The 23655-nt window shown below is 39.8% G+C and overlaps 1 protein-coding gene across 2 annotated transcripts in view; it reads left to right on the forward strand.

Moving 5' to 3' along the window:
* SMCO2 (single-pass membrane protein with coiled-coil domains 2) overlaps positions 1-23655 on the forward strand; it is an 87392-nt gene that overhangs the window by 55030 nt on the left and 8707 nt on the right. For both annotated transcript variants that reach the window (XM_073020576.1, XM_073020577.1), the window contains exons 3-5: positions 450-549; positions 2501-2628; positions 18024-18111. In XM_073020576.1, coding sequence (XP_072876677.1) covers positions 450-549; positions 2501-2628; positions 18024-18111 — 316 coding nt within the window. The remainder of the gene's footprint in view (positions 1-449; positions 550-2500; positions 2629-18023; positions 18112-23655) is intronic.

Genomic DNA, 23655 nt, shown 5'->3' on the forward strand with positions numbered 1-23655 from the left:
AAATAAAGAAGCTAGTAAACATTGTGGGGAGGACAGCTGGGGGGTGGAGGTCAAGAGGGTGCTGTAGACCTACTCCTCTCCGCCATTTGAACCATATAATGTATTTAAACTCCACTTTTTAAAACAGGATATTAATGTACTTATTTGTTGATTTTGCACACTCATTTATACATATATATGCACAGAGCTGCAATTAGTTTGGAATTTGGAATCTCACTGTTAATTTATGGATTCAGCCAATTATTATTTATCCAGCCTCTCTATTTCTACTTGTGAGATATACTATGCAAGGTGTTACTCACACAGAATAGAACTCAGTATGGGGATAGCAGGTGCTCCCTGGGGCTGGGAAAGATCTCAGTGTTCTCCATGTAGAAAGGAGTAGGGCAGGCCCAAGCTCTGGCCCAAAGGCATAATAACAGCCTCTGTTTGGATTATGTGGCTTGCAGTTTGCTAAAGGAAATTATCAAAGTGGACTACATCTTAGACCGATCAGATGACGAGGACGACATTTCCTCCGAAAACCCTCAAACTGACTTCCTTCACAAGGTAGACACTGAAAAATGGGTAAGAGAGACACTTAAATGACACAGTAGGTTGAAGAGAAGAACTTCACACCACATATCTCAAAGTGGTAAGAAAATATCTGAGGGTTTCCTTCTAACTGGTGCAGAACTTCAAAGTTTGAAATCAGGAGGGAGGCAGGGGATGGCATTATTCCCACTGGATACTGCTGTTACCACATGAAGGACTTACTAGCCTTCCCATGCAAAAAAAAAAAAAAGTGAATTATATGTTATTTTTGTCCTTGAGAATTTATGAAATAACTGTGACATTTCTCACCTTCGAGCAAATCACCATATGACCAAATCACCATATGACCAAATCACCATATGAGCAAATCACCATATGAACAAATCACCATATGAGCATACCCCCTGCTCACAGATTATCTTCCAGTAGAATTCGGCTATTCACCCTTAATGCAGCCTCCAGGAGAGAATCCTTCTTCTTCAAGCTTCTGGGGCTCCAGGCCTTCAATGGCTTGTAGCTACGTAACTCCTGGTCTCCTGTCTTCATCCTCACGTGGTCTTCTCTGTGTCTGTGTCTTCTCCTCTTCTGTCTCTCATTAGGATGTTTGTCATTGGATTTAGGAACCCATTCAAGTAATCCGAGACGATCTTATCTCAAGATTCTTAGTTACATCTGCAAAGACTCTTTTTCCAAATAAGATAATGTGCATGGGGTCCTAGTTCTGTATCAGGACATGGGCATTCCTTGTTTGGGGTCACCACTTAGTTCTCTACACTCTATGACCTTGGGTAAGTCACTAAATACAAATGGCCGCATGAGAATGAAAATAAATAATGCACATGAAACTAATTTGTAAAGAGTTACATGAATGTTAGCTATTTCTATTGACTTGACCAGTAGTTTACGCAGACATTTCAAAAAGAGACTGATCTATTCTCCCTCCTCCAAACTTTTCTCCTTCCAGTTTAAAAATAGTTCTGCTGAAACACAGGAAATTCAGATCAAACTTCTTCAGAGGACAGAAGAAACATTTCATAAATAGTTACTAAAGAAGTGTTCCAGGATAAATTATTGCCGATTTTTGCATGCAGAGACTTGAAATAGCAGAACATGTCTTGGGATGCTTTTTGAGAACAAGGCAAAGAATATAGAAACAAAAAAGTAAATTTTATTGATCAAACTCATAGAGTAGGGTTTTTCCCCCAAACTCTTTGATATGAAACAACTTAAGGTCAACTGAGAATTATGCAATGATTAACCATATTCCTACACCTGTGTTTAAAAATCTTTCACATTTCTCACATTGGCTTTATTTTTATGTATATAAATAGATGAAACTTTCTGAACCATTTAAAAGTAGGTCAAAGACAGCATGATACTTCATTCCTGTTTACTTCAGAAAGCATCTCTAAAAATAAAACTTTCTCTCACAAAATACTGTTATCACATGTGGGGAAATCAGCATTAATATAGTAATCTCAATTCTCTCAATATTCTAATTTCTTTAATTGTCCCCCAGATGTCTTTTACAGCCATATTTTTAAACCAGCATCCCAAAAAGATCTATGCAATATGTTTGGTTTTCATATCTCCTTAGACTCTTAATATGGAATAGTCCTGCCACTTTTTCTTTTTCATGACATTGATTTTTTTTAAAAGACCAGAACAGTCATCTAATTTGAGTAGAGTTTTGGAATCCATGGTCAGAAAGAATTCGATTACTCATCAGGACTGAAAAGAGCTCTCCCTGTACACACCGATTCTCTCCATGCCCCTGCCTCAGCCTTCCTCTGTAGACAGAGCAGAGGGGCATGTCTGCTTAGCTTACAGATGCATCAGAAAGCTCCAGTCTCAGACAGGACTATGTGGTTGACCCCAGAGAAGGGGGATTGGGTAGGGCTGGAAGAAACACCACATCTTGTAGTAACCTTTTGTTCTGCTTTGCTTCCATCATCATCTTTACCAGGGTGTATTGGAACTGGAGGCTAAGCATGACCAGGACCTGGGTAAACAGGATGAGCAAGAAACAGATGTGGATGAGTACCCTCAAGCATCTACATCTCTGCAGTTTTCAAAGAAGAACCTCCTTGAATTGTAAGTCTTGACACATTGCAAGACAGAGCATTTAATAATGAGCATTTAATAATGTGTGGAGGGGAAAATGGAATTTAAGCAGAGAACTTAGGGAAAGTCTGGAAGATTTAAAATCCATACATGTCTTGAACCATAAAGCACTCCTGTGCATAGGTAACTACCTACATGATCTAGCAATAATGTGGAGTAAGGACATTTTAGGGATATAGACAGAGCATGGGAAAAAAAGAAAGAGCAAACTCTTCTTTGAGGCCTGAAATTTATGTTTAAACCTTCTCAGATAATTTTCTAGATAGGAAAACCATAATTATCATTAAGAGTATGTTGTTAAGCCCTTGTGGATCTTTTCCCTATTGTATACCTCTCTTCCCCAACCATGATATAACCACTATCTTAATATCAATATTTAACACTCATTCCACACAGCGAAATTAAAAATATGTCTTTTTTATTAAATGTAAAATATGCTTTGTTTTATCGAGTCTTTAAAGATCTGTTAAAGTGGATATCAAATGAATACCAAAACTTATTTTCTTGAGGCCTGTGTGCCCACCTGGCCCATTCTGGCCCAAGATCAACTTGCTATTCAAAGGAAGAACATTTCAGGCTATGGGAGTTTTTTCCCATTTCCTGCTTTGAAACTGATCACCATAACATTTCTGCAGGTGCCTGAAGGGCATGTTCCTCAAGCTAAACTACTGGAATGCAAAGATAGGTCTCCAGGTGAAAGAACTTAGAGCTGATTACATAGACAGAATGGACAAAATTGACAATATTATTTTTTAAAAATGTAACAGAAAACACAGTGAAGAGGTAATTGTAGGGTGTTGGGGTTGGTCATAAAATAGCAGAAAGTTTCATAGCTTTAAAAACTTAAGAAACTTTGGACTTAAGATGATAAAATCTTTAGGACAAGAAGTCTTATGATTAGAAGCCAATGACACAAAATCTCAAAACTTAAATCCAAGTTATCTGAATCTTTGTTCTCTCATCTCTCAAGGATCTCTGTCCTACATTGTTTCTTTGAGTCTGTGTTAGTAGTTATCAAAGGAAAGCCTTTAGGTCGCCAGTCATTCTTAAGGGATTATTCAGTATTGTCTAAGTCAGCCAGCATGTCATAGAAAAAAATGTGAAGTATATTTGCTAATGTGTCTCTGAACTTAAGTGAAAAATTTTAAGATTAAACAAAAAGGATACAATTAATTGTTATTTATCTAGACACTGGTATAAAGAGATTGAGCTTTGGAGGCAAAGAAACCCAGGTTTGTTTCCTGATACTGACATTTTTGGGGTAAATTAACCAACCTTTTTAAAGCCTCAACTTTCTTCTTCTGTAAAAGGGAACTAAAAACAGCCACTTCACTGATTTATTGTGGGGAGTCAGTAAAATTCTGTATGTAAAGAACTTAACACAAGGCTTGGTGTATAACAAACTGTTAATGAATGGAAGCTATTCTTAGAAATAAATACCTCTGGCCTTCTGAACTTTCCTACCACATTCCAAACTGTTTCCTACCGCAGGGCTACCCTTCTCCTAACTGTTTCCTTATCTTTCATTTGAACTCTCTTTACAGAGGCCTTCTTTTGACCATCTTGTCCAAAATGGGTCTTTTTTTCCTTCCAAAGCATTTATAATATTCTTTTTAGAAAGGATTCTGTGGTTTTATTGATTCAACACCATAAATTACATTTTAGAAATTAAGGTATAATTACATACAGTAAAATTATATTTTTAGCATACAGTTCTGCAAGTTTTGAAAAATGCATACAGTTGTGCAGTCACCACAGTGAAGATATAGAACACGTTTATCACTGCAAATCCCTCATGCTTTACTATAGTTAACCACGCTCCCCAGGCCAAGCTGCTAGCAACCACTGATCTCTTCTCTATTCTATTATTTTGCCTTTTCCAAAATGTCACATAAATGGAATCATACAGTATGTAGTCTTGAGTGTACCTTCTTTCTCTTGGAATAATGCATTTGAATGTTGTCCATGCCATTGGATGTATCAGTAGTTTTTTTTAAATTGCTAGATAGTGTTCCATTATATAAATATACCACATTTTATCCATTCACCAATGGAAGAACATGTAAGATTTTGGGCAATTAAAAATAAAGATTCCATAAAACATTTATGTATAGGTTTTTGTGAGAGCATACATTTTTATTTTCCTTGGGTAAACAATCAGGAATGGGAATGCTGGGTTATATCATAAGTGTATTATTTATATTTGCAAGAAACCGCTGAATGGTTTCAAAAAGGCTGTGCCATTTTGCATGTCTTCCAACAGTGTATGAGAGTTCCAGTTGCTCTACATCCTCACTACCACTTGATATTATCAGCTTCTTTTTTACTGTGACCATTTATAGGTGTATGGTGGTATCTCATACCACCATACTTTGCAATTTGCATTTAGCTAATAACTAGTAATATTGAGTATCTTTTCATGTGCTTATTTGCCATAAGTATACCTTCGTGGATGAAGTATCTGTTTGTCTTTAGCTCATTTTAAAAACGGGGTTACTCGGTTATTTGTTATTTATGGGTTGGTTGGTTCCTGCTTTTCTAGTTCCTTGAGGTACACTGTTGGATTGTTTATTTGAAATCTTTCTACTTTTTGGATGTAGGTGTTTATTGCTGTAAACTTCCCTCTTTGTCTGGCTTTTGATGTCTCTGATAAATTGTGGTAGGTTGTTTGTTTTCGTTTGTCTCAAGCAATTTTAATTTATTCCCTATTTCTTCCTTGACCCAGTGGTCATTCAGGAGCATGTTGTTTAATTTCCATACATTTCTATATTTTCCAAAGTTCCTCTTGGTATTGATTTCTAGTTTTATTCCAGTGTAATCTGAGAAGATACTTGATATGATTTCAATGTTTTAAAACATTGAAAAGTTGTTAAGACTTGTATTGTGTCCTAACATATGGTCTATCCCAGAGAATGTTCCACTTGCTGATAAGAATAAGGTATATTCTGCAGCTGTTGCATTAAATGTTCTATAAATGTCTGTTAGATCAATTTAGTCCAAAGTGCAGTTTAAATCCAATGTTTCTTTGCTTTTTTTTTGCCTAGATGTTATGTCCAATGCTGTGAGTCTGGCATTAAAGTGCCCAACTGTTATTGTATTGAAGTCTGTCTCTCCCTTTAGATCTAGTAATACTTGCTTTATATATCTGGGTGCTCCAGTGTTGGATGCATATATATTTAGAATTGTTACATCATCTTGTTAAATTGATCCTTTTATCATTATATAATACCCTCCTTTGTCTCTTTTTATAGTTTTTGACGTAAAGTCTATTCTAAGTATAGCCACTCCTGCTTGCTTTTGATCTCTATTTGCATGAAGTATTTTTTCAATTTCTTCAACTTGTCTTTACAGTGAAGTGAGTTTATTTTAGGCAGCATATAGTTGGGTCATTTAAAAAATCCATTCAACCACCCTATATCTTTTAAATGGATAATTTAATCCATTTATATTCAAGGTTATTATTGATATGTAAGGACTTATTCCTGTCATTTTGTTAATTGTTTTCTGGTTGTTTTGTATATCCTTATTTCTTTCTCTCTTATTGTTTATAATTGCAGTTTGATGGTTTTCTGTAGTGGTAATGTTTGACTTTTTTCTCTTTCTCATTTGTATATCTATTCTATCAGTGAATTTTATACTTTTTGAGTTTTCATATTTGTAGACTTTGTTCTTTCACTTCCAGATGTAGGATTTCTTTAAGCATTTCGTGTGGTGATGAATTATCTCAGATTTTGCTGATCTGGGAACAACTTTATTTCTCTTCCATTTTTTGAAAGATGGTTTTGCTGGGTATGGTATTCTTGGCTATCAGTTTTTTTTTTTTTCTCAGCACTTTGAATATGTCATCCCATTCTCTCCTTGCCTGTAAGGTTTCTGCTGAGAAACCTGCTGTTAGTCTGATGGAGATTCCCTTATATGTGACTTGACACTTTTCTTTTGCTGTTTTTAGAATTCTCTCTTTGTCTTTGATTTTGGCAGTTTGCATGTAATGAGCCTTGGGGATGACTTTTTTGATACAAATCTATTTGGGGTTCTTTATGTTTTCTGTATTTGAATGTCTATCTCTTGCAAGACTTTGGAAGTTTTTAGCTATTATTTCATTAAAAATTTTTTTTAATGCCTTTGCCCACTTTTTCTCCTTCTGGAACTCCTAATATCGAAATATTTGGTTTCCTTATGGTGTCTCATATGTCAGGTAGGGCTTTCTTCCTTCCTTTTTATTCTTTTCTTTTTTTTTTTTTTTTTTTGCTGATTGGTTTATTTCAAAACACTTGTCTTTAAAGTTTAGAAAGTTTTCTTCTGCTTGATCTGGTCTATTATTTAAGCTCTTTATTGTACTTTTATTTCATTCATTGAATTCTTCAGTCTCAGAATTTGTTTGATTCAGATCATGAATTGTTTTCTTGACTTCTTTGTTTTGCTTACCTGTGTTCTGTTAGATCTCACTGACTTTCTTTAGTATCAATATTTTGAATTCTTTTTCAGGCATTTCATAGTTTCCCTTTTCATTAGGATGTTACTGGAGAATTACTGCACTCCTTTGAAGATGTCATGTTTCCTTCCTTTTTCATGTTTCTTCGGTTCTTACATTGATATGTATGCATCTAGTGCAATAGTCAAATCTTCCAATTTTATGCATTGGCTTTCATAGGGAAAGATTAGTTTTTCCTAAAACTCTATTTATAGCATTAGTTGGGTAGGGTGCTTTGGCTTTGATTATTGGTGGGTGGGCATACTAGTGTAGTCTCTACATGATTTCTTTGGTTGTAATCAGCATCAGTGGTATCTGTAAGTTCCTCAGTGGCTTAGGCCATGCTTATTTGTGGAGGCTGAGGCAAACTTTACTGGGGACAGTTACCCTAGGCAGATTGGTCCTCAAGTGCCAGTGGTGGTGGCAGCAGGGTGGGAGTGCCCATCCTTAGGTCCCCATGCAGCATATGCATGACCAGTGGTGGTGAGTCTGGGTGGGTCAGATCTTTGGCTTCTAGGCAGCTTGGTTGATTGCTGGCAGTGGCAGCAGTGGCTGAGAAGGTGGGTCCTCATGTCCCTGGGCAGTGTGTGTGGCACTGACTGTGGCAATAGTGGCAGCAAGCCAATCCTTGGATTCCCAGGTAGCATGTGCAGGGTGCCAGCGGTGATGGCAGTGAGCTGGGTGGGCCAGTCCTTAGGCCCCTAAGAGTCATGAATGGGTAGATACCAGTGATGACGGCAGCTGTAGGCTGGGCAGGCTGGTCCCTAAGCCCCCATGAAACACACATAGGTGCAGGCAGCAGGAAGGGTAGGCCTATCACCAGGCCCTTGAACAATGTACATAGACAGTGGCAGTGGGCAGGGCCCATCCTCAGACCCACAGAAAGCAAGTGTTGGCACTAGCCATGACAGGCAAGGCAGGTTGATCCTGAGGTTCCCAAATAATGTATGGCAGGCACTGGTGCTGGCAATATGGGGAGCAGGCCTGTCCTCAGACTCCTCAATGATGTGCACAAGACCCCAGTGCTATTGATGGTGGCAGTAGCAGGGTGGACCTGTGGTCAGGCCCTCAGATGGCATGAATGGCTGACAATAGTGGCAGGCAGAGTGAGTTGATTACCAAGGCTCCTGGATGGCATGCTTAGGCAGCAGTGGGGTGGGTGGAACAGGACTGTTGTCAGACCCCTTGATAGTGCATGTGGGTGTCAATGGCTGTGGGTGGAGCAAGTCAGTCCCCAGGCCCCTAGACAGTGCAGCAATGGAATACTAGCAGTGATGCTGGTAAGTGGGATGGGCCTGTCATCAGGTCCCCTGATGGTGTGCATGGGCTGGCAGAGGCAGGCCTGGTTGGCTGATACCTAGGCCCCTGGATAGTGTACTCTGGTGCCAACAGTGATAGCAGTGGGGGGGGTAGGCTGCTCCTCAGGTCCCTGGGTGGTATGTACAGGTGCCAGTAGTGGCTAGTGGGTGGACCTGTCATCTGGCCCCAGGATGGTGCTCAGGTGGGCCAGTCCCCAGGCCCCCCGAAGGTATGGGCAGCTGCAAGGCAGCCCTGCTGCTGGAGGTTCCAGGGTTGCTGTCTGTATTTGTCAGGGTTCTCTAGAGGGACAGCACCAATAGGATATATCCATATCTATAGTTGCATTAGTTTATTAGGGAGAATTGGCTCATATGATGACACGGTGATATGGTTTGATTGTGTCCCCGCGCAAATCTCATCTTGAATTGTAGCTCCCATAATTCCCATGTGTTGTGGGAGGGACCCTGTAAGAGGTAATTGAATCATGGGAGCGGGTATTTCCTGTGCTGTTCTTGTGACAGTGAATAAGTCTCATGAGATCTGATGGTGTTATAAAAGGGGGTTCCCCTACACAAGCCCTCTCTTGCCTGCCACCATGTAAGATGTCCCTTTGCTCTTCCTTCATCGTCCACCATGATTGTGAGGCTTCCCCAGCCACATGGAACTGTGAGTCCATTAAAAGGTCTTTCCTTCATAAATTGCCCAGTCTCACGTATGTCTTTACTAGCAGCGTGAGAACAGACTAATACACACGGTGAAGTACCACGACAGGCTGTCTGGAAGCTGGGGAAAGAGAGAAGCTGGAGAAAGAGAGAAGCATGGCTCAGTCCAAGTCCAAAAGCCTCAAAACCAGGGAAGCCAACAGCATAGCCCTTAGTCTATGGCTGCAGGCCCAGGAGCCCCTGGAAAGCAACTAGTGCAAGTTCCACAGTCCAAAGGTCAAAGAACTTGGAGGCTGATATCTAAGGGCAGAAGGAGAGGAAGCAAGTGTCCAGCATGGCACAGGAAGAGAGAGTGAGCAGACTCAGCAAGCAAGCTGCTTCTTCCCCCTTTTCTACCTGCCTTGTTCTAGCAGCCAAGTGGATGGTGTCCACCCACACTGAGGGTAGGTCTTCCTCTCCCAGTCCACTGACTCAAATGTCAATCTCCTCTGGCAACACCCTCACAGACACACCCAGGAACAATGGTCCCTCAGGCCCCTGGGTGGCAGGCACAGGTGCCAGTAGTGGCTAGTGGAGTGGACTTCCCAGCCATCTGAGCATCCCTCAATCCAGTCAAGTTGACATCTAGTATTAACTATCACAAGTCAACCCCTTGTCAACTTGGCACCCATATGGTTTGGATGTCTGTCCCCACCCAATCTCATTTTGAAATGTGGTCTCCTATGTTGGAGGTGGGCCTAGTGGGAAGTGTTTAAGTCATGAGGCAGATCCCTCATGAATGGCTTGGTGCTGTCCTCATGATGAGATCTGGTTGTTTAAAGGAATGTGGCACCTCTCCCCTCTCTCTCTCTCTTGCTCCTGCTCTCACCATGTGATACGCTGGCTCCCTTTTGTCTTCCACCATGATTGTAAGCTTCCTGATGTCCTCACCAGGAGCCAAGCAGATATTGGTGCCATGCCTGTACAGCTTACAGAACCATGGGCCAAAATAGACCACCTTTCTTTATAAATTACCTAGTCTCAGGTATTTCCTTATAGCAATGCAAGAACAGACTAACACACTGTCAGTGGCAGAGACTCCAGGCAGGTGGCTCTCAGGCTCTGGGAAACACAAACTTTGGCTCCCTTTGTCCTTGGGGCAGCCTTCCTTGTGCACTGCACACCCTGTTCCCTGGGTGTAATACACTGCTTGAGCTAGAGTACTGGGGACCTGGCTACATGCTGGGTTCAGTTGGCATTGTGATACTGCAGCTGTCTGGGTTCATGTAAAGGGATGTCAGCAGGGCTTCCAGGATGTGGAGATGCAGGGGCTATTGGGCCCCAGGAGGTAGTCTGGCGGCTGCTGGGCTCTCAAAATGGTGCTGTGCTGCAGCTGCTTTGGTCTCAGTGGCTGTGTAAGGCTCCTGGCAAACTCTTTCTCTGAAACAGTCATCACATGGACTCCAGACAGCTCCCTATACTGGTCTCAGGGCCTGCAAAGGCCGAGGAACTCTCCTGTGGCTAGGATTGCAGAAGTTGAATGTGGACCACTGGGGATCTCTTACCTTTTCCCTCTAATGGAGAGTTCCTCGTGGAGGGGTATTGCCCTACAATTTTCTTTTCTTGTAATGTCTAGTTTTAGTATCAGAATAATACTTGCCGTATAGAAAACCATTAGGATTTTCCCCCCACCTGTTTGATTTTCTGGCTAAGTTTGTGTAGAAGCGGCATAATTTCTTCCTTAAATGTGGGATTGAATTCACCAGGGAAACTGTATTGCCTGGAAATTTCTTTGTGGTAAGGTTTTTAATTAAAAATTTAATTTATGAATGTCATTTTGTATATATTAATTTCTTTAATAGATGTAATAGGGCTACTCAGGATATATTGCTAAAGGTAATAAGTTGATCTTACCTTTCAAACAATGTGCCCAATTTATCAAAGTTGTCAAATATATTGACATAATGTTATTCATAACGTTCCCTTGTTACATAATGTCTTTAGCATCTGTATTGATGTCCCCTCACTTATTCCTGAAATTGTATATTTGTGTCTTCTCTTCTTTTTGTTGTATCAGTCTGGATAGAGATCTATACATTTTTTGGTTTTCTAAAAGACCCAGCTTTTGATTTCATTGGATTTTATGCTATCATTTTTCTGGTTTTTTGAAAATTTTCATTTGATTCTGCTTTTTAAAAAATTGTTTCCTTTTTTCTGCTAACTTTAGGCTTATGTTGCTATCTTCTTTCTAATTTCATGAGATGAACTTTGGGTCACTGATTTGAGATCTCTTGTCTTTTTCTATTATAATAATCAGTTAGTGCTCTGCACTTCGCTCTAAGCACTGTTTCCACTGCATCAAACTGATTTTTATATATTGTGTTTTCATTTTCAGTCAGCTCAAAATACATTCTAATGTCGCTTTTGATGTCTTCTTTGACCTATGGATAATTTTTATATATGTAAATATATTTTAATGTTTTGTATTTTGAGATGGAGTCTCGCTCTGTTGCCCAAGCTGGAGTGCAATAGCCTGATCTTGGCTCACTGCAGTCTCCGCCTCCCGGATTCAAGCGTTTCTCCTGCTCAGCCTCTTGAGCAGCTGGGATTACAGGTGTTCGCCACCGTACCTGGCTAATTTTTGTATTTTTGGTAGAGGTGGGGTTCCGCCATGTTGGCCAGGCTGGTCTTGAACTCCTAACCTCAGGTGATCTGCCCACATTGGCCTCCCAAAGTGCTTGGATGACAGGCATGAGCCACCGCACCCAGCCAACCCGTGGATTATTTAAAGTATATTTTAGTTTCCAGGTATGTAGAGATCTTCCAGATACCGTTCTCTTACTGACTTCTCAGATAAGTCTGTTGTGACCAAAGAACAAATTTTATGTTATTTGACTCGTTTTAATTTTTTTCTTTTTTGAGACAAAGTCTCACTCTGTTGCCCAGGCTGGAGTGCAGTGGCGCAATCACAGCTCACTGCCCAACCTCCCAGGCTCAAGCAATCCTTCCACCTCTGCCTCCCTAGTAATTGGGACTATAGGTGCACACCACCAGGCCCAGCTAATTTTTGTATTTTTTGTAGAGACGAAGTTTCACCATGTTGCCCAGGCTAGTCTTGGACTTCTGGCCTCAAGCAATCCTCCCTTCTTGGCCTCCCAAAGTGCTGGGATTACTGGTGTTAACCACTGTGCCTAGCCAACTCCTTCTAAATTTATGGAGACCTGTTCTATGGCTCAGAATATGGTCTATCTTGGTAAATGATATGCGTGCAATACAATAGTAGAATGTGTATTCTACTATTGTGTGAGTAGAGTAGTCTACAAATATCAGTCAAGTCAGGTTGGTTGGTAGTGTTATCAGATCTTCCATGTACTTATGGATTTTCTCTCTACTTCTATAGATGATCAATAGAGGAGTGCTGAAATCTCCAACTATAACTGTAGATATGTCTATTTCTGCTTGCAGAGCTATCAGTTTTTGCTTCATGTACTTTGAGGCTCTGGTTTTAGTTGCATGAATGTTAGAACTATTATGTCTTTTTGAAGAACTGATCCCTTTATCATTATAAATGATTTCTTCATCCTTTTCTTTATTTTGTTTTTTTCTTTTTCGAGACAGTTTTGCTTTGTCACCCAGGCTAGTGTGCAGTGGTGTGATTGTAGTTCACCGCGGCCTTGAACTCCTGGGCTCAAGCAGTCCTCCCACCTAAAACTTCCCGAGTAGCTGGGACCACAGGTGTGCACCACCATGCCCAGCTAATTTTTAAAACTTGTGTGTAGGTAAAAACAAGGTCTTGCTATGTTGCCCGGGCTGGTCTCCAACTCCTGGCCTCAAGCAATCCCCCTATATGAGCCTCCTAAAGTGGTGAGATTATAGGTGTGAGCCACTGTGCCCATCCTTTTTCATCGTTTTTTAAAAATAGTTAATTTGGCTTAAATAGAATGATTCTTAAACTATCGCTATCTGCCTTCAAGTAATATTTTCCCTCCTACATATGTTGTACTTCTGTGTCTGTTCTCCCAGCCTTTGCACTGCTGTTGGCATACATCTTACTTCTGTGATTGAATATAAGCCCATAATATGTCAGGGGTTTTTGTTGTGTTGTGTTTTTTTGCTTTAAACAATTAACTGTTGTTTAAGGTGATTTTTTAAAGTAACAAAAAATTGTTTATATTTACACACATATTTACTATTACCAGTGCTCTTCATTCATTTGTATGGATACAATCTATATCTGGCATCATTTTCCTTTTGTTGAAGGGTTTTTTAAAACTATTTTTTGTAGCCAGGCATGGTGGCTCACACCAGTAATCCCAGCAGTTTGGGAGGTCAAGATGGGAAGATCACCTGAGGTCAGGAGTTTGAGACCGTCTGGCCAACATGGTGAAACTCCGTGTCTACTAAAAATACAAAAATTAGCTGGGCACCTGTAATCCCCGCTACTCAGGAGGGTGAGGCAGGAAGATTGCTTGAACCCAGGAGGCAGAGGTTGCAGTGAGCCGAGATCGCTCCACTGCACTTCAGCGCAGGCGACAGTGCAAGACTCCATCTCAAAAACAAAAAACAAAAACCCAAAACTATTTTCTGTGATTCAGTTCTACTGGGGATGTGTTCTTTTAGCTTTTTATGCCTGAAAAAAAAGCCTTCATTTTGTAAAGATAGTTTTGCAGAGTATATAATTATATACTGACAGTTTTTTCCCAGTACTTTAAAGATGCTGTTGAAATCTGGTTTGCGTTGTGCCTGACAAGAAGTTGGCTGTCATTCTTCTGTATTTTTCTACAAATAAAATTTTCCTTGCCCTATTCCCAGCTGTTTTCAAAATTTTTTTAAAATCTGGCCAACATGGTAAAACCCCATCTCTACTAAAAATACAAAAATTCGCTGGGCGTGATAGCATGTGCCTGTAGTCCCAGCTACTCGGGAGGCTGAGGCAGGAGAATTGCTTGAATCCAGGAGGTGGAGGTTGCAGTAAGCCAAGATCACACCATTGCACTCCAGCCTGGCAACAGAGCAAGACTGTCTCTCTCTCTCTCTCTCTCTCTCTCTCTCCATATATATATATATATATATATATATTTTTTTTTAATCATTTTTGTATGATCAACCTTTATGTAGTTTTCTTAATTTTTCTTTTGTTAAAGTACATTGTGCCTTATGGCTCTGCAAGTTTGTAGTTTAAATTTGGAAAATTTGAGCCATTATTTCTTTAAATATTTTTTCTATTCCCTCTTCTTACCATCAAAGGTTTTAATTCCATGTGTTTTAGGCCAGGTTAGGTTGTCTCATAACCCATAACTCACTGATGTTCTGGGCTTTTTTTTCTTTAACTCTTTTCTTCCCGTGTTTCATTTCAAAGACTTTCTATCACTATATCTTAAAATTCACTAATATTTTGGTTCTGCGGTATCTGATATAACATTAATCCCTTCGAGTGTATTTTTCATCTCAGACATTGTAGTTTGTGTCTGTAGAAGTTTGATCTGGGTCTTTTTTCTATTTTTCATATCTCTCCTAAATGTACTCATGTTTTTTTCTACCTTCTTGGACAATGAAATATAGGTATAATAACTTTTAAAATAACTTTATCTACTAATTCTATCGTCTGATCATTTTTTTTTTTTTGAGACGGAGTCTCGCTCTGTCACCCAGGCTGGAGTGCAGTGGCCGGATCTCAGCTCACTGCAAGCTCCGCCTCCCGGGTTTACGCCATTCTCCTGCCTCAGCCTCCCCAGTAGCTGGGACTACAGGCGCTGGCCACCACGCCCGGCTAGTTTTTTTGTATTTTTTAGTAGAGGCGGGGTTTCACTGGGTTAGCCAGGATGGTCTCGATCTCCTGACCTCGTGATCCGCCCGTCTGGGCCTCCCAAAGTGCTGGGATTACAGGCTTGAGCCACCGCGCCCGGCCCTGATCATTTCTAATACTGCCTCTATTTATTTTTTTAAGTTTTATTTTTTATTTATTTATTTATTTATTTATTTATTTATTTATTTTTTGAGATAGAGTCTCACTCTGTCACCCAGGCTGGAGTGCAGTGACGTGATCTTGGCTCACTGCAACCTCTGCTTCCTGGGTTCAAGCAATTCTTGGCTTCCCAAGTAGCTGAGATTATAGGCACGTGCCACCATACCTGGTCAATTTTTTTAGTATTTTTAGTAGAGATGAGGTTTCACCATGTTGGCCAGGCTGGTCTCGAACTCCTGACCTCAGGTGATCCCCCAACCTCAGCCTCCCAAAGTGCTGGGATTACAGGTGTGAGCCACTGCACCCAATCTTTTATAAGCACATAGACCGTTGCTTCCTGCTTCTTTGCATGCCTAGTAATTCTTCATTGAATGCCAGACATTGTCAATTGTACCTCATTTGGTTTTGAGTATTCTGGAGACACTTGTGTGTACAGTTAAATTCTGAGCTTCGTTCTGGAACACAGTTAAGTTACTTAGCAGTGGTTTGACCCTTTGGAGGCTTGCTTTTAATCGTTGTGGGGCAGGACCAACGCAGCCTTTAGTCGAGGACTAATATGGCTCCACTATTGAAACAATACCTTCTGAGTAGTCTATCTGACAGCTTGTGTATTACAAGAGTTTTCCACTCTGGTGATTATTTTCAGCACTGCTTGATCTTTAGAGATTGTTCTGCCCACTTCAATCTGCGATGATTTCCCTCCCATTTCAAGTAGTTTTATCACACCTGTGTGCTAATCAGTGCCTCAGCTGAAGGCCCAAGTGGGGCTTTCTCAAGTGGGAAGATCTCTGGAGCTTTTTCTCTGTGCAGCTCTCTCCTCTTTGGCACTCTGCTGGGCAAATCTAATCCCTGTGGCCTCCCTGAGCTTCTAACTTCATCTTCTCAGCTCATGGAGACCACCAGCCTTCTCCTGCATCCCCTTTCTATGACTTGAAGTCCAGAAACTCTTTCCAGGAGTAATCTGAAGTAACTATAGAGCCCATCTCACTTGTTTCCCACCTGAGGGATCCGTGTCCTGCCCTGTCTGTTGTTCAATGTCTGAAAACCATTGTCTCATATATTCCTTTCAAGTTTAAAATTGCTTAAAATGGGAGGCTAAATCCAATCCCTGTTACTCCAAGTTGATTGAAAGCAGAAGTACCCAAAACATTAATAACATTCTAATTTTTAATGGATTTCCTTATCTGCCTGCAAACCCACATTACATCATGTCTCCAAAAGGGCAAAGACCTTGCTTATACTATTCTCTATGGTAATCACCAGCATTCAGCGTAATACCTGGCACACAGTAAATGCTGAACAGATACCTTCTGAATTAATGTTGTAAAGTATTTGTGCCATAGAGCTTTACAGTTTGCAGAGACCTGTAGACCAAAAACTAGAAGGTGAATATGAAACTAGTCTCCTTTTTTCTTTTACAACCCTCTTTACCTATGCTTCCATTTGTATTTTTAACTTTTTATTTTGAAACAATTATAGATTCATAGGAGGTTTCAAACATGTATATACAAGAACCCTTAGTTTCAGCGTTCCTGAATGGTAACATCTTGCCTAACTTGAATATACCATCGAAACCAAGAAATTGACATTGGTACAATCCAGAGAGCTTATTCAGACTTCACCATTTATACATGCACTCATCCGTATGTGTATAGTTCTATGCAATTTTATGAGAAGTGTAACTTTGCATAACCATGGCAATCAGATCCTCAGCTGAATCACTGCATAAGACACACTTATGTTACCCCTTTATACACACATTTCCTCTCACCCATCCCTAACCTCTGGCAACCACAAATCTGTTCCACGTGTCTATAATTATGCTATTTCATGAATGCTACATAAGTGAAATCATGCAGTTTGTCCTTCTGAGATTGGCTTTTTTTTTTTTTTTCACTCAGCGTAATTTTTTTGAGGTTTATCCAAATTGTCACATGTATTGATCTTTCCTTCCTTTCATTGCTGAGTAGTCTTCCGTGATATGAGTCTATGCAGTGTGTTTAACCATTCATCCACTAAAGGACAAATGTGTAATTTCCAGTTTGGGGCTATTATGAATAAAGCTACTTTGAACATACATGTACTATGGGAAATAAGTCTTCATTTCTCTGGGATGATTACCCAAGGATGAAATTGCTGGGACATATGGTAAGTCAGTTTTAAGTTTTGACAGGAACTGCCAAACAATTTTCCAGAGTGGCTGAAACCTTTTGTATTTCCACAATTTTTGAGTGATCTAGTTTCTCCACATCCTCACTAGCATTTGGTGTTATCACTATTCTTCCTTTTTTTTTTTTTTTTTTTTTTTTTGCCATTGTGATAAGTATGTAGTGCTATATCATTGTAGTGCTAGTTTGCATTTCTCTAATGGCTAATGAGTGTTGACCATCCTTTTGTGTGTTTGTTTGCTATCTATGTAGCCTCTTGGTGAAATTTCTATGCATGCCTTTTGCTCATTTTCTAATTGGATAGGTTTTTTTTTTAATGTTGAGTTTTTTTGAGATTTTTATATAGTCTAGATACAAGGCCTTTGCCAGATATGTGCTAAGCAAATATTTTTCCCAGTGTGTAATTTGTCTTTTCATCCATTTAACAGGGTCTTTGGCCAAATTAAAGGTTTTAATTTTGATGAGGTTCAATTATCAATTTTCCCTCTTACAGATTATACAATTGATGTTAAGCCTAAGAACTCTTTTCCTAATCTTATGTCCCCCAAATTTTCTGGGTTTTTTTCCTAGAAATTTTATAAACTTACATTTTAATTCTTTTAATTTTCAGCTCCTGTGTCCAGTTAGGCCTCATATCTCTTTAATATTACCTAGATTACTTAGAGTACTTTTTACTTTTTTTACTTCCCATTGCAATACAAGCATTACCCAAGCATCCTTTTATATGGGAAAGGTATTTCATTTTTGAAAGATCAAAATTACCTCCTCTCTTGGGTGATTTTTCTTAATCTGCAGGACTTAGTCTCTTGGTCTGTTTGCAGCTTATTAAAAGACATGCTGACCCTGAAGGGTCAAATTGACAAGCTGGAGGACCGGGGCCTTGACCTTGATCCAGGGACAAACACTGAGGTAAGCTAGAGACTTGGCAAAGACTGAGAGGCTGGGGATTTCTGTCACTTCTTCCCCTACCACCCTTCTATTGTTAATAGGCAATAACAAGAAGTAAGACTCACAAGCAGGAGTGCTCTCTGCTGGTCACTTCTGAGCACCCTTTTCCTGAGTAACACCACTTTTCTCTGATGACACAAAAAGCCTAGACTTTTCTACTTTACCTAGAAACTCGGTTACCAAGAAACTCTATCTTGATGCCACCTTAAGATGAGTGCCTTAATGGAGAATTGATTTTCTTAATCTTTGTATGTCAGCACCTAACAGCACAGAGAATACATCCAGGAAATAAAGATTTGTCAAGAACTGCATCCTTAGAGTGCAAGGAATCTACCTGTGTTTGTCTTGGATGCTCCATGAAGAGTTCTTGTGTTGGTTTTCACAATCTCCGAAGTTTTCCTGATGTTGTCTCTCCTCACATTTCTTAAAGACTCTTCTCAAATAAAGGTTTAATTTTCCATTTTCTTTCTTTTTTTCTTGAGACAGAGTCTCACTGTATTGCCCAGGCTGGAGTGCCATGGCACTATCTGGGCTCATTGCAATCTCTGTCTCCCAGGTTCAAGCAATTCTCATGCCTCAGCCTCCTGAGTAGCTGGGATTATGGGCGTGTGTCACCATGTCCAGCTAATTTTTGTAATTTTAGTAGAGATGGGGTTTCATCATGTTGGCCAGGCTGATCTCGAACTCCTGGTCTCAAGGAATCTGCCCGCCTCAGCCTCCCAAAGTGCTGGGATTACAGGCGTGAGCCACCGCACCCAGCCTAATGTTCCATTTTCTTATTAGTAATGGAATATTAGAGCTGAAAGGTAGAGATCAACCTGTGACACAAGTTAGATTTCAGAGTCCTGTCTGATAGTTTTTCCGCTGTGAAGAAAGGCCCCTGAAAAAGAAAAAAGTCTGTGTCTAACGACCTCTTTTAACTGAAATTGCCAGCTTCAATTTTAACTCTAGCCCAAGAGTTTAAATTCAATAGATTTTGGAAGCAGTAAAGGAGAAAAGTCTCTTTTATTAAAGGAAGGTATTATTTATTTGGACCTCTTACATATTAAAAGTCACTTACAGATCAGTGCAGATCTATTTCCTGGGAGAAAAATTACTTTTAACTGATAGAGTCCAACATTTTGAGTCACAATCTTATTTTGCTTGAGTTGAAAGAGGTTTCTTTTTACTATCTTTGGGCTTTGGAAATTGCAAACTATAAAAAAGGGAAGAGGACAAAGGCCAAGAAATATTCTGCTTTAGAGAATTTCCTCCAAAATCCAGCTGTATTACAAAAATGTAGATTTCAGTAGCAGGTGAGGGGAGGGAGGGAGGAGTAGCAAAAGACTGAGGAGAAAGAGAAACACATGCATAAATGAAAATGCGATTTTTTTTTAAAGGGAGGAGGTTGGAATAATATGCAAGAGGAAAGCATCGCACACATATATGGAAATTCTCTGTGTTGGGGATACACCGTTTTGTATACACATTAAAAACAACAAAAAAGCAAGTACAAGCTTAAAAACTAGAAACAATCCAAATATCCGCCAGTTGCCATATGGATAAGCTGCAGTACATGTACATGATGGATACTACTCAGCAATAAAAATGAACAAACTTCCGATTGACCCAACAACATGAATGAATCACATGCATTATGCTAAGTGAAAGAAGCCAGATTCAGAAGACTACTTATGTACTTTGTGCTTCTGTTTATGTAACTCTGAAAAAGGCAAAATTGTAGGAACAGAAAATAGATTAGCAGTTAGTTACCCAGGTTTAGTGGAGGAAGGGGGACGGGGATTGACAAAAGGGTATAAGGAAATTTAGGGACTGATGGAAATAGTCTATATCTTCTTATAGTGGTTATTACACAACAGAATGCATTTATCAAAATTCATAGAACTGTATACTTTAAAAAGTGAGTTTTACTGTATGTAAGTTATATCTCAATAAATATGTCTTTAAAAAAATGGCACAAGTTCTGTCTCAAGAAGCCTACAGTCTGATGGAAAAGGCTACATAAAAACAAACGTGGTAATATATCTAAAGGTGCAGCTTTAAATATAATTGTTGGCTGAGTGTGGTGACTCACACCTGTAACCCCAGCACTTTGGGAGGCCAAGGGAGGAGGATCACTTGAGGCCAGGAGTTTGAGACCAACCACGGCAACATAGCGATACCCCTATCTCTACAAAATATTTAAAAATTTAGCCAGTCATGGTGGTTCATGCCTGTAGTCCCAGCTACTCGGGAGGCTGAGGTGGGAGGATCACCTCCTGAACTCAGGAGGTCAAGGCTGCAGTAAGCCGTGATCAGTGAGCCACTGCACTCCAGCCTGGGCAACAGAGTGAGACACTGCCTCAACAAACAAAGCAACCAACAAAAAACAAAAACAACAAAATAAATAAGTAAATTGTTACAGAAGCAAAGCTAGTAGCAATGGCTGTAGGTTTACTCTGGTGAAGGGAAAAGTGAAGATTGTTAGAAATAGGTACAGGAACAACAGATAAAATGTGAGAAAATTAAAAGAGGAATAAGTTAATAAAATTAAAATCATATCACACATATGGGCTCACTTATTCTTCATAAAGAAATGGAATAACTAAGAAAGGCATGAAAAGGGAAGGAGGGAAAATTGGTAAACTTATTTTTTGAAAAAGCAAAACAGAAACAAAAGCATTTGAAAGAACTTCAAGCTACAGAAAGGGCTTTGAGGTGGCCTTTGGGTGTTATTTGGCCTAATATTGCCCAAGCCATGAAACTTTCTAAAATCTCCATGTGAATTTCTGGACTTTCGTTCAGAGACTGACCTTGTCCCAGTTATCTTTGACAAAAGCTGTATGAAGATGTTTACTCTGTAAATAAACTAGGATACCAAATAAAAGGTGATTGTCACAGGACAGCTCCTCTCTAAATAATTAAACCACCCAATTCAGGGATTGGTGATAATAAACGTGTTAAAAAAATAGGTATACTGTACATTCTCTAATTCACCTCTAAGCTGCTTGAGAATAAATATTCTTGTTACTTGTATCTAACTAGCATGATGCCTAGCTCAATGGCCACTTACATAGGATGTGGTTATTATACATATATATTATATATGATACATTATATATACGTGTGTGTATATATGTGTGTATATATATCTTTTTTTTTTGAGATAGTCTCATTCTGTTGCCCATGCTGGAAGACAGTGGTGCCATCTTGGCTCACTGCAACCTCTGCCTCCTGGGTTCAAGTGATTCTCATGCTTCAGTCTCCCCAGTAGCTGGGACTACAGGGACACACCACCACAGCTGGCTAATTTTTTTGTGTTTTTTGTAGAGACGGGGTTTCACCATGTTGGCCAGGCTGGTCTCAAACTCCTGACCTCAAGTGATTCACCCACCTCGGCCTCCCAAGTGCTGGGATGATGGGCATGAGCCACTGTGACTGGTGGCATGCTTATTTTAACAATTAAAATATTATGAAATGATTTCATATAAAAATGAAAAATAACCCTCCTCCCTTAAAGGCAAACACAATGAACATTTTAGTATATTTATATTCTTCCAAATTTTTATACATATATTTACACATTGTTGTTTTGATGGGATCGTATTATATATATTGTTTTGCAACTGCTTTGGCACTTAGCATTTTTTCTTCAACAATTTTCTATACTAGTAGATGTCATTTTACTTTTTTTCACTCCTAATAATGCAGGGCTTGATATTTGAATTTATTAATTTTATTTTGTTGGATATTTGGGACTTTATAATCAATGTTTGCCATTACAAACTACGCCTCAAAAATCCATGCCTTTGTTGCTCTTGCAAGTACTTCTTTAAGCATCTATTTCTGAGGCTGTGCACAGTGGCTCGCACCTGTAATCCTAGCACTTTGGGAGGCCAAGACGCATTGATTGCTTGAGCCCAGGTGTTCAAGACCAGCCTGGGCAACATGGTGAAACCCTGTCTTTACTTTTCAAAAGAAGACATACATGCAGCCAAGAAACATATGAAAAAAAGGCTCAATATCACTGATAATTAGAGAAATGCAAATCAAAACCACAATGAGATATCATCTCCCACACGGGTCAGAATGACTATTATTAAAAAGTCAAAAGAAAAACAGATGTTGGCCGGGTTGTGGAGAGAAGGGAACACTTATACACTGTTGGTGGGAGTGTATTTAGTTCAACCATTGTAGAAAGCAGTATGGCGATTCCTCAAAGAGCTCAAAGCAGAACTATCAGTCGACCCAGCAATCCCATTATTGTGTATATATCCAGAGGAATAAAAATCATTCTACCATAAAAACACATGAATGTGAATGTTCATTGAAGCACTATTCACAATAGCAAAGACAGAATCAACCTAAATGCCTATTAATGACAGATTGGATAAAGAAAATGTGATACATATATACCATGGAATACTGTGCATCCATAAAAAAGAATGAGATCATGTCTTTTGTGGGAACATGGACGGAGCTGGAGGCTGTCATCCTCAGCAAACTAACTCAGGAACAGAATATCAAATACCACATTTTCTCACTTATAAGTGGGAGTCAAATGATGAGAACTTATGAACACAAAGAAGGAAACAGACACTGGGGTCTACTTGAGGGTGGAGGGTAGGAGGAAAGAGAAGAGCAGAAAGGGTAACTATTGGTTACTGGGCTTAATTCCTGGGTGATGAAATAATCTGTACAGCAAACCCCCATGACATAAGTTTACCTATGTAATGAACCTTCACATGCACCCCTAAACCTAAAATAAAAGTTAGAAAAAGAGGAAAGAGGCCGGGCGTGGTGGCTCCCAAAGTGCTGGGATTACTTGCAGAGAAAGTGCAAGTAATCCCAGCACTTTGGGAGGCTGAGGCGGGTGGATCACGAAGTCAGGAGATCGAGACCATCCTGGCTAACATGGTGAAACACCATCTTTACTAAAAAATACAAAAAAATAGCCAGGCTTGGTGACAGGCACCCGTAGTCCCAGCTACTCCGGAGCCTGAGGCAGGAGAATGGTGTGACCCCGGGAGGCGGAGCTCGCAGTGAGCCGAGATCGCACCACTGCACTCCAGCCTCTGTCTCAAAAAAAAAAAAGAGAGAGAGAAAGAAACCTCATCTTACAAAAAATAAAAAACTAGCTGGGCATGGTGGCACATGCCTATAGTCTCAGCTACTCAGGAGACTGAAGTGGGAAGATCACCTGAGCCTGGGAAGGTGGAGGCTGCAGTGAGCCATGATCACGCCACTGCACTCCAGCCTGGATGACAGAGCGAGACCTTGTCTCAAAAAAAAAAAAAAAAATTAATTTCTATTACGTGTCATCTTTAGAACTCATTTTTCTTGAATCCTAGTATACTCTTTTTCCTGCTATACCTCTGCTTTTCAGGGTATCCTGGACATCTCTTAGTGGATGATTAATTTAAAACCTTTAAAAGCATTCTTTACTTGTGACATGTGCAATTGGCATTCATGTCTTAGAAGGGGATGGTTTGCTTTGAGTTCGTGTCTTGTGCTTACTGACAGAAA

The sequence above is a fragment of the Chlorocebus sabaeus genome, chromosome 11 (genome assembly GCF_047675955.1).
Source record: "Chlorocebus sabaeus isolate Y175 chromosome 11, mChlSab1.0.hap1, whole genome shotgun sequence".
Lineage (NCBI taxonomy): Eukaryota > Metazoa > Chordata > Mammalia > Primates > Cercopithecidae > Chlorocebus > Chlorocebus sabaeus.